Consider the following 15,346-nt stretch of genomic DNA (forward strand, 5'->3'; position numbering starts at 1 on the left):
ATATGTTAATACAATTTTAGTTCTGAGATAAGGTATTTTCTCCACAGATAGCTTGCTTCAGCTGGAGCACAGTGCCAAGAAGTGCTTCCTTTACTTTGTCATAATGGAAGTCTATTGGATAGCTAATGTATGAAAGTGCTCAGAAAGCCTGTGTTACAGTGTCCTGATTTATACGCTTGATTCACATTATAAGTTTCATAAATTATTGCTTGAAGGAAACTTGAAAATTAAAGTTGATATGATGTAAGTTGAAACTGAATAAATCAAAGATCTTACACTGTTGGTAATAAGCCAGGAGAGGTCTTGGGAAAGCGTCCTTTACGCCTGAGTTTTATTAATGAGTCATCCTGAAAGTTAACCAAAATTCCTTTTCTTTAATTTCACTTTCTTCACTTTTTATGCTCACTTCGTGACTTGTACAGTCATTGGCTTAAAACATTTGCTCATGTTTTTGACTCCTCTTGCTGCTAGGAAATGGCCACAATCAGGGTCTTGACATTCACACTTGAATATGTGGCCCTCATCCTGTGTCAGGGCTTGGTGACTTGTGCTTCTGAGGCAGCTATGGCAGGCTCTAGGTTCTTTCTGATCCGAGTGTTGCCCATTTATGGCTTACATGCTCTCTGTGCTAGGCACGGCTTGATTGCAGATGAGCAGAGTCCTGTAAACACGTTACCTGGAGACTTGTGAGCTGACAGAACTGTCCATGTAGTAAAGGTTTTCATTGATACCTCAAGGACCCAAGTTAACTTCTGCAGTAATTGAGGGTTCCCTCAATGGAGAAAGAGTGGCTGTAGTGATTTTCACTGTTTGGAGCAGATGTCTCTTAGGTGGGGAAGAGCACACTGTTGTCGAAGCTCAGGTCTTTGCCGGTTGTAATGAGCTCTGAATCTTAACTCCAGCTTTGAAATGTTTGCTTTCATATTTGAAGTTGTCATTCCTTTAAAATCAGTACAATATATCAAACATTAAGTAAGTACTACTTTATATCAATTAGCCAGACAAAACTCACTATTTAAAAAGTCACCAAAATTATGCTATTTCTTATCCATATTTATTAAACAACATGAAATTCATTATGAGCTGTTATCTCTTGTGTTTTGTAAATGCTTATCTCTTTACAGCTAGTTCAGATGGTTAATATCCCTTGAAATAGGAAATAGATACTGTCTAGTAAAGTTGGGGAAAACAGTTATTTAGTTCCAGTTTCTTTTTGATTTTAAAGAAGTTGTAGGTTTCTTTGGTTTGAGAAATGTGAGAATCAGTATCAGAAAGAAAGAGGCACAGTGCTGTCTTGTTCTGGAGATCCAGATACATTCCCGCCAGTTCTGATATCTAAAGGTAGAACTGTGCTAGGATGAGGGAAGGGAATGGGATTCTACCTTTAATTGGTTAAGTAAGGTGTTGGAATTTTATTAAATCGCAGAAATGTCTTATAGCCCCTTGGTGGTGATACATTTAGCATGGTCGCTGTCCTTTGCTTAATAAAGATGAAAATTAGTTTAAACATTTGCCTTAAACTTCTGCAAAGACTGAACTATGTATTTCTGATTGTGTATAATTTATTACTTATGAAAGTTGAGCTTAAGAGAAAGATTATTGTGAGAACATGTAAAATATTTCTGAGGAGTTTAAATTTAACTTTTAATAGTTTATAAATTTGAATATCAAAGTTACATTGTGTTGAAGGAAAAAGTAGATATTCTCTGTTTTTGAAGGCACAGGGAAAATAATTCAATAATTTTAATCGACTCTTGTATTCTAAGGAACCCAGTGACAATGGACCTCTTTTCACTGAATTAAAGTTCTACCAGCGGGCTGCTAAACCAGAGCAAAGTAAGGAACAATGAACATGTTTAAAATTGTTTTGTTAAAAGTTTAAACATTTTAAAATAAGCAGTTTACCTGGCTTGATTTTGCCTAATCTGAGGTTAAAGTGTTTTCATTTGCTTTATTATACACAAGTCCCATTCAAGTGATATTTATATGAAGTCATTCTATGGATTGATGCATTTGCTGTATGGTTTGTAGCATGTGAAATAATCAATGGTATGTGGTCTAGGAAATATATGGATTGCCCTAACTGACAAGTGTGAGTACACAGTCTGTAACTTCTGAGCGTTTTGCTAAACCCTGAAGCTCATGAGCTGGGCTGGGCTCTGGGGTTGCTGGGCCCCAGTGCAGCTAGCCGAGCCTCCAGGCTGCTCTCTCGTTTGTGTTCCTCTGAGGCCCTGGCTGACCTCTTACAGTCAGGAGCAGGAGTGGCACCTCCGCGTCTCTTACATCTTGATTTGCAAAGTGAGGAAGAGTTGTAAATATTGAAGGAGACAACCCCTTGTTTCTAGAGATTGGGGTGAAAGTCAATGTTCCTGTGAAGCAAGCAAACCCCACAATTAGGCGGTGACTAAAGAGGCAGTGCTGTTGCTTTGCGCTTCAGAAATGGTTTCACAGGTGGACGGTTTCAAGACAAGGTAACTGCAGGGCACTGTTTTTGTAGGCTGGCAAAATTCTTATTATACGCTGTGTTACGCTATGCTCTTTTTCATCCTGTTATGAGTAGAGGTGGTCTTGTTGCACATAGAAGTATGCTCTACTCTTAGGAACTTGTTTTGAAATGACAATTTACATACAACAGTTGAAATCACAGGCCTCTTTTTTTGATTTCTAGTTCAGAAATGGATTCATACACATAAATTGAAGTACCTTGGTGTTCCTAAGTATTGGGGATCTGGTCTACATGATAAAAATGGAAAAAGGTAAAAATCTACATTTTGAGCATTTCCTATTGAGTTGGTTTAGTCGGGAGTTATTTGCCGAGCACCAACAGTAACTGCAGGTGTGTATCTGGACTGTGGGGCAGCAGAGGGGAGAGCAAGATTTTATCTCTGCCCCTCCTTGTACACTGTAGTGTGGTGTGGGGGTGCCGGTCTAACTTGTAGACGTCTATGGAGCAGTGTCATGTGACTAGAACCCACTGACAGGAACAAAGCCAAAAGAGTGCACCCCGCCTCTCCCATTCTTTATGCAAAAGAGCCCTCAGGATCCCATTTGACATCTCATATTGACTGCCTAATCATCCATGGAGACTAGAGTCTTGTTCTTTATGAGGGCTTTAGACTAGCTGGCTAGAGGTGACAAACACTTAGAACAACATTTGTGCACCATGGGATGCTGACATGCTGACTTGTGCAACCGTTTCCTCTTAGATGTCTTAGGAGTTGGAGAAAACCCCTGATGCCTTTGTGCAGTCTGCTCTTTGCACAGCTTGTAGGAGACTGTGAAGGCCAGGCCTAGTTAGGAACTGGAGCCTGCTGGTTAGAATGGTGTTTGTAGTTAGTGAAGAACAGCTGGCATGCCACTCTCTTAAGCAGTCACCAAAGGCCTGATTCCATGCCTTGACATTTTTGAGCTAGGATCTTGCTTTCTAGACTGTGCCTCAACTCACTGCAGAGCCTGGACTGGCAATGGCCTTTCTGTCCTCTGTCTCCATCCCCCTGAATGCTGGGATTACGGGTCCATTCTTGCTTGTCTTGCGCCATTACTCTCATTGTGCCTTGCTCTCTGTTAGCGTTCCTTTGTGTTAGTGGCAAGGCTGCTCCACTTCTGGACCTCACATGCAGACTCAGTGTCAGTGTCTTGTGAGCTTCCCCTTCCTACCAAGGGACCTGTCTTGGAGTTCTGTGAGGCTTCCTTGTACATTTTCTTGGTCATAGTTTTGTAATTCTTACGTTTAACCTTGCCACTGGTGGTCACACAGCTCACACAAGTTTCTTGGTGAGAGACACTGTTACACAGAAGGGGAGGGAATGGCCAAGCCAAATTGGTGCCATGTTAGCAAAGACTTGACAATGGGGTAGCTGTGGTGTAAGCCTGGCAGTTTTATTTACTAGGGAACCATGCCTCTCTCAGGTTGTCTGTGGCTTCCTGGATATCTAGTGCCATTTTATTATGTTTGCTTTTACTAGGAACAGTGCTTAGAGCTGACCAGAGCCAGAGAGGTAATGGGTAATGGCTGTATACCTGGCAGGAGCTTCCGAGGAGTCAGCGTGGACCACAGCTGATCAAATCTCCAGCCTGTGTCTCAATTTATTGTTAGTGATGAGTATTCCCTCTTGAGACTGAGGTTGGTAGACCTTCCTCATGGAGCACCAGACTCAGGCTGGTCATGGATGAAGTGTTGACAGTTAGGTTGAAGCACTGGAAATAATCACACAAGTCTTTCAGAGGTAAAGAAATAGAAGATAGGGTTCTTGTTCCAGCTGCCTCCCCTGCCAGACATTCTTATTTCCTCTAACTTGTTTGGGGGTGATGGAGAAGGATTAGGACAGTATGAGGATTGTAAAAATACTTCCATTGCCATTGGGAATTGTTTGTTCTGATAGATATTTTCTCATTTAACCAAGTCTCTAAAAGGGAACACCAGAGGCCATACCTGACGTGTTCAGCAGTAGCTTACTCTCAGTATTCAATATTAGAGCAGCCCTCCCCCTCCCCGCAGGAGAATGTGCTAACAGTCTCTGTGTGTCATCTGTTTATAATTTAGAAATGGTGAGATTTTAGGGGTTGTTCAGAGTTAGTGGCAGGGTGATTTGTGCGTAAAAACACGACCTGATTAGTCTGCTTTACTAGTGGACTCGTTAAATTACAGTGTTTACCCTCTTCCAGACTGCTGGATAGTTTTACATCAACTTGACACAAGCTAGAGTTGTCTCAAAGGAGGGAATCATGATTGAGAAATGCCTCCATAAAATCCTGCTGTAGGGATGGGAGAGGGCCCAGCTCATTATGGGTGGTTCCACCCCTGCCTGGGCTGGTGGTCCTGGGTTTTCTAAGAAAGCAGGCTGAGCAAGCCATGGGGAGTAATCCAGTAAGCAGCATCCTCCATGGCCTCTGCATCAGCTCCAGGTTCCTGCCCTGTGTGAGTTCCTGTCCAGGCTTCCTTTGATGATGAACAGTGATATGGAAGTGAGGTCAAGTGAACCCTTTCCTCCCTAAGGTGCTTTGGTCATGGGGTTTCATCACAGCAGTAGTGACCCTGAGACACAAGACTGTCGCAGAGGTTACACTTGGTTAATCCAGTTTTGTAATGATCACACAGGTTAACTCTTTGGTAAAGACAAGCATGTATAGCCTGCTCTTTTCCCTCAGCTTTGCAAAAGCTACCATGCCTGGAATATTGGGAAGTCACATGACTGTTCTCTATTATGTTAGCAGTCAGAGTGGCAGGAATCTTAGCACAAACGGATATATTTTGCCCCTACTTGATAGTATGACTTTGACATAAACTTTACCTCCTAAAACATTACTATCTAGATCTATAGACAGAATCTCTAGTTCTCTTGTGATTCAGAAATGGGTAGGACTCTATATTTTATATTATTATACTGTCTTTTAGTATTAGCTGCCTGTTCCTTCCCTTGTTACTCACTCTGATGTCATAAAACCTATATTATGCAAGTGTGACTTTTGTGTTGTACAGTATTTATTATTTTAGTGTGTGGGGGATAGTGGTTCAAACCATAGATCCATCTCATTTGAGGGGAGGTTACTAACAGTTTTCTTGCATAAAATAGGTTGTTAGAGCCCCTGCCTAGTGAGTGTCCTGGGTGAGGTGCATCATGGGGTGAGGTGCCCCGGCTGACTTCTGTGACTGAGCTCGTCCCGTGGGAGGAGTTTGGTCTTGTTTGTCTGTTTTCACAGTTTAAATAGACACATTAGATTTTGGACAGCTGTTGGAGGTGAGAGTGACGTTTAAAGGATTGGGCAGTGCCATCTCAGATCTCTAGTGTTTCTCAGTGTGCAGCCTTAGAGTTCGACTCCCTTGGGAGGACGGGTCCTGCCTCCTCACTTCACCTCTCCAGAAGTTATGGCCTAAGGAAGTAATATCACACGGTCAAAAGTGACATGGCAGGTGGATGGTAAACCCAAAATTCGTCATTTCTGCCAGATGTTTCTTTTCCATATCTTGACCACTGAGTGTTTAATACATAATCTAATCATTTTATACAGTTTGGACAGTTTTACTGAATGTAGTCTTTAAGCCGTCTCTTGATAACCTAGATTTAACAGAACATTTATTGTTGAAATGTGCCTTAAAAAATGGAGACATAGTCACAGGTGGATGCTCCTGTCTAGAAACAGCACAGTTACTCCAAGTACCCTTACTCAAAGCCAAATGGGTGCGTTTTACTGTAGATGAGTCTGCTCGAGTCTGTGTAGGCATTGTCTTAAAGTTGAACAATGTCTCCTGTCAAAATAGCTGAGACCAGGAAGAGGTTCTGGAGACAGTGCAGAACAGCATTCTGCACTCTTGAGATTTCTATCTAGTTGGGAGAAATTCTTCATGGTGTGTGTTCACACCCCTTTCATCCTCTTTTATAATATTGCCTTATTAAGCATTAACTTGACATAATCTGAAGGGAGAATATTCATTGTAAGTACTTGTTCCCAGTTATTTCCCTCACTGACTTTTCTTGTTTGTCTTCAGTTACAGGTTTATGATAATGGACCGCTTTGGGAGTGACCTTCAGAAAATATATGAAGCAAATGCCAAAAGGTTTTCTAGGAAAACTGTTTTGCAGCTAAGCTTAAGAATTGTACGTGAGCTATGCTCCTTGTTGTGAATACAGTAAGGGCTGGTTTCTGTTGCAGCTCAGTCCTCTGCTGGCTATGTTAGGTACTGCATTAATTTACTGTGTGTATTCTTCATAGCTGGATATCCTGGAATATATCCACGAGCATGAGTATGTGCATGGGGACATCAAGGCCTCCAACCTTCTTCTGAGCTACAAGAACCCTGACCAGGTCCTTACAACTTGAATTTTTACCGTTATAAAACATTCTGTGTGAGTGAGAAGGGACCTCTGGACTGAACCCCCACAGCTCTGCTTGTTTTGAAGTAGATAGGCTAACAATACTGCTTTTTCAGACACGTTTATATAGTTGCCATTCTGCATTTTTGTTGCAGTTTTCTGGCACTTTATCAAGTTGGCTGAATTGCCCTAAATAATATTCAGAAGTGCCTGATACAAAATGAATTTCAAATAGCTATCTGGGGGTGGAAGCTTAAAATTATATAGTGCACCAATGAATTAGGTTTGTCTGTCCGCTCTGTCACCTATTTTTAATTTCCTTTGTTCAGGAAATCCATCAGCTGTAAGTGTCTGTTACTTGGATAGTTTGGTCTTTAATGTGGATTGTTCAAGCCATTTGGTGTACGGACTGCCAGAGCAGGTTGAATTCGTCCATTCTTCATGCTTGCAGGGCAGGTGTGCATTGCCAATCTGCTTCATCCCCTTTGTAATTTTATGTTTAAGAGGAGAAGGCTGCATTCATACCTGTGTTGGGGTCAGCTCAGTTGTCAGTGACAATATGGTATGCTCATACCACGATTTGTGCAAAGAAGGTGTAGTTGACACTGCTAACGTGGCCCTTCTTGGTCTTGTATGAGAAGGAAGGTCTGAGTGCTTGGTTTGGTGCAGTGGTCCACCCACATTCTGTGCACTTGGCTCTTTTTCATAAACCTACCTGTCTGCAACCACCTACCGCTTAGACTTCCCTTTTTCTTTTGACTGCCTCCCTTTCTACCACAGTGTGTTTGCTTCCCCTCCCTAAGCTATGGAGAGAGCATAAGGGATCTGTGGAGGCACCAAGAGAAAGAGCCGCTGTGCTGGGTGTGCTGTGTGGCATCACAAGGCTCACCTCACTTCTCCCCAGCCATCTCGTTTGAGCTGCTTCCTTGATCACAGCTGAGAATTGAACAGTGAAGGTCCCTCTAGCTGGAGTAGGAAGGACTGGCATAGTACTACTGAAATTCAACTCCTGTTAGTTTGCACTTGATTAGCATAAACAGCTTTTGTTCACAAGGCAGCCATGTGCTGCTCTCCTACCTTTCAGAAGTGTCTATGGGCTTGCTCTCCCAGTACTGAGTTCACCTTTGTGTCCCATGCATGTGGGCGCATGCATTTACCACAGAATCAGGAATAACCTGTGGCTGTTGGAAGCCACACGTGCTAATGTTGTATGCTAGTCAGAGCAACAGACTATGCCCCTGGGATTCCTCTATGTGTATTCCAAATTAGCTTGAATCTGGAAGACTCAGCTCTAATATATAGTTTTTAAGAGGTAGGTAAAGGCTTCATCTCACAGTTTTGAATATTATAGTCCTTGAAGCATTTTTATGAAGTACATAGGCCTGTAAGTAAAGAATCCAGAGTAGAAGGCAACCAGGCAACTGTTGTATTGTGTGCTAACAGTGTTCATCTTGCTTTTCTTTGTGGAAAGAGTCTTGGAAGTTTACTTTGTGTGATAGCTTTGATCTAGACTCTTGTAAGAAAAACTTGATACCTATAAGCCTTGCCCATGGAGAGAGGATTAGTTAGAAGTTGAACACCTACTTTTCTAAGAAAAGGTGCCAAGTGAAATAGTATTGTAAGGACTGTAGCTTTATGGCCATTTAATACTTATTAAAAGTAAAAATTCTTGGATGAGAGGGTTGGGTAGTTTAGTGGTTGAGGAAGATCCTAAGTTAGATTCAGTACTGCAAACAAAATAGGATTTCTTAAAAGTGAGAATTAATCAAGATACAGTTTAGTTTAGTGGCAAAGCTCTTGTTCAGCATTTATGAAGTTTTATGAGCAATTCCCAGCATTCCAGATGAGGTGTGTGTGTGTGTGGGGGGTCCAGTACCTGCTCGTGTTCAAATAGCTTTGACTTGTTTGGAGAGCTGCTGTTTGCCCTTGTAGTGATTGTATTTTATTTCTGTACTTTTGAGTAATAACGTGTGGGTTGATTGTTGTCTTTAATTTGGTGCTTGCAAATTTATAGGTATACTTGGTAGACTATGGACTTGCTTATCGCTACTGCCCAGATGGAGTTCATAAAGAGTACAAAGAAGATCCCAGAAGGTGCCATGATGGTACTCTGGAGTTCACCAGCATTGATGCGCACAATGGCGTGGGTATGTCCGCAGAGGGCTGTTATGTCTGCAGTAGCTTATTGTGTCTACAGTGGCCTGGTGTGTACATGGTGGCCTGTGCTGATGTTTCCGTCTGAATTTCTACACTTATAAGTAGACTGAAAAGAATATTGGAGGAAGCAGTAAGACCCTCAGGCTTGCCTGCCCTTCAGGGAGGGATGTCTAGACCGTTGGGGCCCCACAGCTTGCCTCTGTGCAGCTTGGTTTTCTACATCCTGGTTCTCATGGACCACTCCTTCATGATGAGTAGCTTATGTCTTGTTCTCTGTGCCCTTTGCTGTGGTGGGCTGACAGTGTTGAGAGTATCTACATTTTAGTATCTTCAAGTCTCCCAAAGGTAACAGGGAAAACGAGGTGTTTTCAGACTTTTATTTCCTAGAGCAGTAGTAGCAGTTTGAAACCCTTAGGTTTCTCAGTTTGGGTTTTAAGTAAGTTATTAGTTGGAGATAAGGATTTCTTTTATACAGCCCAATGTTCAATGCTTTCATTACAATCTGAGAGATGTCTCTGCCTCGAGGTAGACTTGAGTGGGCTGCTCTGCCTCTGGAAGGCTGCTGTGCTTTGCTTAATCTTCTGTTGTGTTTGTAGCCCCATCGCGACGTGGCGATTTGGAAATACTTGGTTATTGCATGATCCAGTGGCTCAGTGGTTGTCTTCCTTGGGAGGATAACTTGAAAGATCCTAACTACGTTAGAGATTCTAAAATTAGGTAAGGGACAACTTACATTATTTTGGGTTGGGTGGTGATGGGCAAAAGTATTTTAGTCACAATTTTTTGACAGGATCTATGAGGATTTGTTTTCTAGGTTATTTATTTTAGCTTTTATAGGCAGTGCTTTGCTGAGCCTTCCTGCCTCAGCCTCTCGAGTGTTGCTGTGATAGGCATGTCACAGTCACCATGCCTGGCTCAGTGATATTTAAGTTAGAAGGTGTGGGTTAGACAGCAGGGCTCTTTGAACTTTGCTGTTTTCCTTAGAAGCACCGCCTGCTGTGCTGCAGTTAGAACTGTACTTGTAACTAAGGATTCCTTCCTTCTTCTACAGATACAGGGACAATGTTGCAGCTTTGATGGAGAAATGCTTTCCAGGGAAAAACAAGCCAGGTAGGGAAGGCTTCTATAGACCTTCATAGAGCTTTGTTTCCTAGGAGGAAAAAGCCCTCAGCCTGTGAGCCTGGGCAATGTTACCATTGTTGGGGATATCTTCTTCCCAAAAGCAGCTTTGCGCTGTGACCTTTAGACCCTCGTACAGCTCCCCTTTGCTTTCAGTAGGAGAACCATGCTTTGTTCACTTAGCCAGTGTTTGTGGAGGTTGTATCGTGTGCCAGAAACTGCTGTCAATGCGGGCTGCATCTTCCCCCTGCCCTCAGGATGCTGGCACTCCTGTTGGCAGCTGCGGATAAGTACCCAACAGTGGTTTTTGTTAACATGTTATGTTGTTAGTCCTCTGGAGAATAAGAAGACAGGAAATGGAATTGGGAATGTAGAGATTGCACAAAGGGTAGGGAAGAGAGTTTAAATTAAAGGATAGCCTTGCTGAAGGGACACTGTAGCATTTTTAGACAGGAGGTGAAAGGGTAGCTGTGTGGAGGTTGGGAAGACTGTTCTAGAGGATGGGAGAACTGTGTCCTCTTTGGCCATCATGAGGTCAATGACTTTTCCTATCATCAAGAGTCTACAGCTTGAAATAGAAGGGATGCCAATGGCCTTACTTTGTAGAGCAGCAGTTCTCACCCTTCCTGATGCTGTGACCCTTTATTACACTTCCTCATGTTGTGATGATCCCAACCATAATTATTTTCATTGCTACTCCATAACTAATTTGGCTACTAATTTAAATTGTGATGTAAACATCTGCTATGCAGGATGGTCTTAAGCGATCCTATGAAAGGGTCACTTGATACCCCCACAACCCCAGACGTGGTTGAGAACCACAATTGTAGTTCCTGGTTAAGGGAAGACCATGGAAGGTAGGGTTGGGGAGGACCAGCAGGGTGCTCTTCTGTTCCCATCTGTTTCTGTCTCCAGTCCTGGGCTGAGCACACTAAGACGTCCGTTGTGCTCGTGTCTGTGTGGTGCTCTGTTATTATCTACATTCCATTATTTATGTATTCTGTTGCATTTTTAGATCTTGTCTGGTGCTCATAGGCACTTTCCCATACAGATTGCCTGTGGTTAACTTTGATGATGTGTAAGAAGTGGTCATATTCAGTTGACTTAGCGTCCTATCTTAAAGACTTCCTTTATCTTCTGGTGTTTCTTCTATCAGAACTCGGCTATGGACTCTGTTCTTTAAATTGTTCTTTTTGCCTACTCCTGATCCATACTGTCTTAGATATTGGAACTTTTTCTTGCTGGCTGGCATGATCTGGTGGTTTAAGTACTCAAGTGTTGTTGTTTTTCTTTTTTTAACCTTTATTCTTCTTTTTTTGTTTTTAATAAAGAATTTTTTACTGGGGCGATAGTGGTGCATGCCTTTATTCTCAACATTTGAGAGGCAGAGGCAGAGGCAGACATATCTCTGAGTTCAAGACCAGCCTGGTATACAGAGTGAGTTCCAGGACAGCCAGGGCTACAAAGAGAAACCCTGTCTCACAAAACAAAACAAAACAAAACAAAACAAAACACCAAACAACAACAGCAAAATTATGTGTTTGGGTCCTTCCTTCCCCCATCTAAATACCATAACATGCCTGCTTAGTCCCTGCAGAGGCGGTAGAGGACACTGGGTCTCCTGGAACTGGAGTTACAGATGGTTGTGAGTCCCCATGTGGGTGTTGGGAATGGAACCCACCCTTGGATTAGCAGCCAGTGCTCTTAGCCGCTGAGCCATCTCCCCGCCTCCTTACTTTTTCCTGAAGCATCTCAGCTTCAGTCTGGCACCCCGGTCAGTTTCACACAAACAGTCCCCTCATGTTTGCTCGCTCTGAGGCTGCAGTGAGTCTAGTTTCAAGAGCCACTGCCTCTGTAACCCTGAGTCTTCTAACCCAATGTGGCAGCTCTTCCATTAGATCCCTCCTTAAATTCTGGTTGTATTTTGGTCTCTGCAGAAATCTTGCTGTCATCACAGTCACATTGGATAACTGATACTTTTTCATTCTATGTTAAGAGTTTTGTTTTGAACATTTCATTTCCAAGTTTTAACAGTATATAAAAATAGAGCAGATTTTTATGTATTTTTACCCTGTGTTCTGTACTGTGCTATATCTACCTATTGGTTTTAGCAGCTTTGTAGATGCTGTAGGAATTTTGCTTTGTTGTTCGTTTTCCCTTTCCTTCCACCCCTTTGTGCCAGTACTTGGTTTCTCTTTATAGCCCTGGCTGGCCTTGAACTTGTCCTCCTCCTGCCTCAACTTTCTGAAAACTAGGATTACACATTTGTATACCAAGACCATTTTGTCATAGACCTTGATGCAAGCCCAGCCATGCTGTTTGCTTCTGAAGACGCTCTGGTGCCCTTTGACTCACTGCCCTACCTTTCCATGCCAGCTAAAGTAAACTTAACTGCTCTGTTCAGCATCGATGGTGGTGAAGGTGTAGTCCTGCTGCGTCTTCTCTAGAACAGAAGCTTTCTGTTATTTTGCCAGACACACTGGATGTTTGTTTCTGGAGTTTTTTTAATCTTCTTTTAGATTTATGTATTTATTACATATACAGTATTCTGCCTGCATGGATGGCACCAGATCACATTATAGATGGTTGTGAGCCACCATGAGGTTGCTGGGAATTGAACTCAGGGCTGCTAGAAGAACAGCCACTACTTTTAACTACAGAGTCATCTCTCTAACCCCATTGCTTCAGGAGTTTTTAAAAATATATTTTAATTACTTTTTGGATACTTCATGTCTTCATACAGTGAGTTTTGATCATACTGTCTTAGGTGTTTCAGTTTCCTCTTTTTTCTGGTTGAGATAGTGAAGGTTTGAGACCACTCCTATGCCCTTGCTGTGAGCCTGGACACAGTGGGACTGAAGTAGTTAAACTAGCAGTTATATGAGTGCCAGTGGATGGACACTGTTCTGGCTGAAGAACATCATGTATTGATGTGGGGTAGAGGAAAGACTGGGGAGATGTTGACTTGAGCTGGGAGGGTAGAATTTCCAGTGACAGGCAGGCAAATTCATGGAGGGGCCAGGTCAGGATTTGGGGTTGGTGGTGATGGTTGTGTAACCAAGGACTTGATGCTGAGGAAGCAGTGGATGCCTGTGTCAAGGAAAATTCTCTGTGAGGGGCCGATCCTCTCAGGTGAGGGCTCTTCTCATGCAGGGCACTGCCTCAGTGGCCAGCAGGTCCTGGCCTCTCTGGACCTGACTTGCCGCTGCTGGAGTCTGCCCTCTGGGTTCTGTTTCTTGCCTCAGAGCACACAGCTTTCTGTTTCAGGACTGATAGCTTCTAGGGTCACTGCAGCTCAGGACAAACTGCTCCCTGAGTTCCTTTTACATTTACATTTTATGCGCGTTTGAATATATTCTCTTACTGTCTCTTATGGTTGCAGAAATGTCTTTTACATTATGTCTCAAAATATGTTGTTTTACTTACCTGGTAATTTTTGGACTTGAAAGCATACTTTCTATTGAGCTCTGATTGAGAACAAGGTTTCTATTTTAACATGTTGCCCACATGTATTATAATTTTACATTGGCCATGGATTGTTTTCTTAGGAATGATATAGACATACTGGGTTGCTGACTAGGAGTAATAAAGTGGTTGTGTTATTGTTTTAGGTGAAATTGCTAAGTACATGGAAACTGTGAAATTACTGGACTACACTGAGAAACCTCTTTATCAAAATTTACGTGACATTCTTTCACAAGGACTAAAAGCCATAGGAAGTAGAGATGATGGCAAACTGGATTTTAGTGCTGTGGAGAATGGAAGTGTGAAGACAGAACCAGCCTCAAAGGTGAGTCTGGGTACTGAATGACCCTTTGGGCTTCTTTTGATTCAACTTGACAGGCATTGAAGGCAGGGGAAGTGTAGGTGGGTTGGTGGTTAAGAATTTACTGCCACGTGGAGGGCATACTGATAGGAGAGCAGGTGTAGAGGACTAAGAACGTGAGTAGTTGGAGTTCTTACATCAGGAGCAGGTTACTAAATGTCTGAAATGACCTCATTTGTCATCTGAGATCAGGTGTTGATGGGGCACTGAAATTTTAAATTAGGAGTTCTTTTCTGCTAGGTGACCTTTAGTCTTGCCTTGGTTTCACCTTGTTTATGGATATGGTGAAAATATCTCTGTTTAAAAGTTGGCATATGGCTTGACTTGGCATGTCATCCAACATGAACAGGATCTCTAAAGGAATGTTGGTTTATCTGCATTTAAGGGACTCAGTTGTTAGCAGAGAAATACTAGGAAGTAAGGCCAGTTCTTTCCATACATGTGTATAGAGCCCCTGATGCCTTTAGATGTTACATTTTATAGCTGTGCATTGTTAGGCATTACTAGTTACTATTGATAATTGTTGAGGAACTTGTTAGGAGTAAGGTTTTTTCCTGTTGACCTGGGCCCATAGCCGCACCAGCCACAAATACACAGAGACTCTGTATTAGATATAAATTCTGTTAGCCTGTTAACTAGCATTTCTTATTGGCTGGCTCTGTCTTAAATATTAACCCATTTCTATTAATCTAAGTATTTCCACGTGGCCTCATCTTACCGGAGAGAGGGGCCGGCGTTCTGCTCTCTCTCCAGTCTCTCCATGCTGACTCCTCCCTACTACTTCCGGAATCCCCCTTGTGTCCTAGTCCCGCCTATCTTGCTTTCCTGTTGGCCAACAGCGCTTTATTCATTAACCAATAAGAGAAACATATTTACAGAATGCCATCTCCCACCAGGAACTTGCTGTTCTAAAGCCTGAAATTTATTAATTAATTGATTATTAATCAACCCACCATTTATTTATTTACTCACTTACTTATTTGTTCGTTTGCTCGTTTGTTTCTTTGTTTGAGGGGGCAAGGGTTTCTCTGAATAGCCCTGGCTGTCTTAAACTTACTCTGTAGACCAGGCTGGCCTCAAACACAGAAATCTGCCTGCCTCTGCCTCCCAAGTGCTGGGATTAAAGACATCAGTCACAATGCCCAGCTTCAGTGTCTGAAATTTAATAAGCTATGGGGAGAGAAATGGTTTAGAACAATGTTTCTCCCCAGTCAAACTGTGCCTCCTCCTCCAAGTAGGTCTGAACCACGGGGATCTGTGAGGGAAGCAGGGAGATGACTTGGACACCTCTATTGCAGATGGTCACTTTTCCCTCAGCAGAGTTTAGACAAAACCACTGTGGAAGCTAGCCATAAATACTGAGGCAAAGAAATCCGTGAGCAGAGAGCACATGCTGACATACTTTTACAGCTCTAAGATTAAGAGGCTGCTT

At 42.6% G+C, this 15,346-nt stretch overlaps 1 protein-coding gene across 8 annotated transcripts in view; it reads left to right on the top strand.

The window, feature by feature from the left end:
• The window catches only part of Vrk1 (VRK serine/threonine kinase 1), a 68,643-nt gene that overhangs the window by 36,782 nt on the left and 16,515 nt on the right, over window positions 1-15,346 (top strand). For all 8 annotated transcript variants that reach the window (XM_051196564.1, XM_051196569.1, XM_051196565.1 and 5 more), the window contains exons 4-11: window positions 1,767-1,836; window positions 2,669-2,756; window positions 6,488-6,596; window positions 6,712-6,804; window positions 8,827-8,959; window positions 9,566-9,686; window positions 10,021-10,079; window positions 13,700-13,878. In XM_051196564.1, the coding sequence (XP_051052521.1) occupies window positions 1,767-1,836; window positions 2,669-2,756; window positions 6,488-6,596; window positions 6,712-6,804; window positions 8,827-8,959; window positions 9,566-9,686; window positions 10,021-10,079; window positions 13,700-13,878 (852 nt within the window). The remainder of the gene's footprint in view (window positions 1-1,766; window positions 1,837-2,668; window positions 2,757-6,487; window positions 6,597-6,711; window positions 6,805-8,826; window positions 8,960-9,565; window positions 9,687-10,020; window positions 10,080-13,699; window positions 13,879-15,346) is intronic.

Source organism: Phodopus roborovskii, unplaced genomic scaffold (genome assembly GCF_943737965.1).
Source record: "Phodopus roborovskii unplaced genomic scaffold, PHOROB, whole genome shotgun sequence".
Lineage (NCBI taxonomy): Eukaryota > Metazoa > Chordata > Mammalia > Rodentia > Cricetidae > Phodopus > Phodopus roborovskii.